Source organism: Myotis davidii, unplaced genomic scaffold (genome assembly GCF_000327345.1).
Source record: "Myotis davidii unplaced genomic scaffold, ASM32734v1 scaffold181, whole genome shotgun sequence".
Lineage (NCBI taxonomy): Eukaryota > Metazoa > Chordata > Mammalia > Chiroptera > Vespertilionidae > Myotis > Myotis davidii.
Window position 1 is genome coordinate 3,159,692 of NW_006291504.1, and position 1,545 is coordinate 3,161,236.

The following is a 1,545-nucleotide window of genomic DNA, read 5'->3' on the forward strand; positions in this document are numbered from 1 at the left end:
ACTCCTGGCTCTGACCAACAAGGCTGTCTGTCATCAACATCCTCATTACAACGTGGGTTACGCCGTGTGCACATTGTCTAACACACCGTTGGGGGGAAGGATGTGGGCAGGACATGGGAGTGATGTTGGCTCACATGTCATTTTCCCCAACATGTTACTGTTTTGAAGCACAAGCCTTAGCCGTGAACGGAGGGAGCCCTGAGCTGGAAAACTTACAGGAACGTCCTTCCTCAGAGCCAAGAGTGACAGGTCTGGTGGCTTTGAGGGCCACCGCGATTTCCACTGTTAAATGACCCGCTGATGCTAGCAGTGCAGATGAAGAAAACAAGAAATCCCCCGTATTAAAGGAATGCAGTAACAAAAAAAAGCTATTAAATACCAGGGGCCCTGCAGGGGTGGGCAAAAGCAGGCTTACAGCCCGGCCAGTGTGGCTCAGGGGTTGAGCATCAACCTAGGAACCAGGAGGTCACGGTTCCATTCCCAGTCAAGGCACATGCCCGGGTGGCACTGTGGCTCCATCCCCAGTAGGGGGCGTGCAGGAGGCAGCCGATCAATGATTCTCTCCCATCACTGATGTCTCTCTCTCTCTCTCTCCCTCTCCTTTCCTCTCTGACATCAATCTGGGGTACTCACAGGCTCAATGCACCAGATCTTAAAATTCTAAAAAGAAAGTGGAGCTGAGCCCTGGCCGGTGTTGCTCAGTGGATAGAGTGCTGGCCCGAAGACTGACGGGTTCAGTCAAGGTCACGTACCTCAGTTGCAGGCTCTTCCCCAGCCTGGGCCCTCCCTGGCCAGGGTGCATGCAAGAGGCAGCCAATCAATGTGTTTCTCTCATCGATGTTTCTGTCTTCCACTCTCTTTAAAAATCAATGGAAAAGTACCCTCGGGTGAGGATTAAGATAAAATGAAGTTTGCACGTGGTCATCAGGGAGTGCCGCCCACCTGCCTGGCTGCGAGGTGCAGAGGGTCTTCCCGGGAAGGCCTCGGTAGCAGCGGCAGCGAGTGCCAACCCCTGGGGATGCGCTCACTCTCTGTACTTCGCGTTCTTAGCAACATTTCCTTTCGCCCCACAGCTCCCTGCACCGGCAGCACCTTCTTCTGCCACAGCAACATGTGCATCAACAACTCGCTGGTCTGCAACGGCGTTCAGAACTGTGCGTACCCCTGGGACGAGAATCACTGCAAAGGTGAGTCGGAGCGAGGCCCACCTTCCCGGGAGGAGTGGCCATCGCCGTCCATTAAATGGGTGTTTATTGCTTTTTGGGGAGAGGAAGGAGGGGGAGGAAGAGATTGATCCATCAGTTGCCTCCAGCTCGCCCCCCACTGGGCACATGCCTGGGTTGTGGGCTCGATCTCCAGTAGGGGGCATGCAGGAGGCAGCTGATCAATGATTCTTTCTCATCAATGTTTTTATCTCTCTCCCTTCCTCTTTCTCTAAAACCAATTTTTTTAAAAAAAAATTTTTTAAAAAGCCCTGTCTGATGTGGCTCAGTGGCTAGAGCGTCAGCCTGTGAGTTGAGGGGCCCTGGGACTGATTCCGGTCAA

General features: G+C 53.4%; 1 protein-coding gene across 1 annotated transcript in view; it reads left to right on the forward strand.

Moving 5' to 3' along the window:
• The window catches only part of NETO2 (neuropilin and tolloid like 2), a gene marked incomplete at its 3' end in the record, with an annotated part of 21,134 nt that extends 19,864 nt beyond the window's left edge, over positions 1-1,270 (forward strand). The window contains exon 9 of the mRNA XM_015564697.1: positions 1,074-1,270. Within this exon, the coding sequence (XP_015420183.1) occupies positions 1,074-1,270 (197 nt within the window). The remainder of the gene's footprint in view (positions 1-1,073) is intronic.
• Between the last annotated feature and the right edge of the window lie 275 nt (positions 1,271-1,545).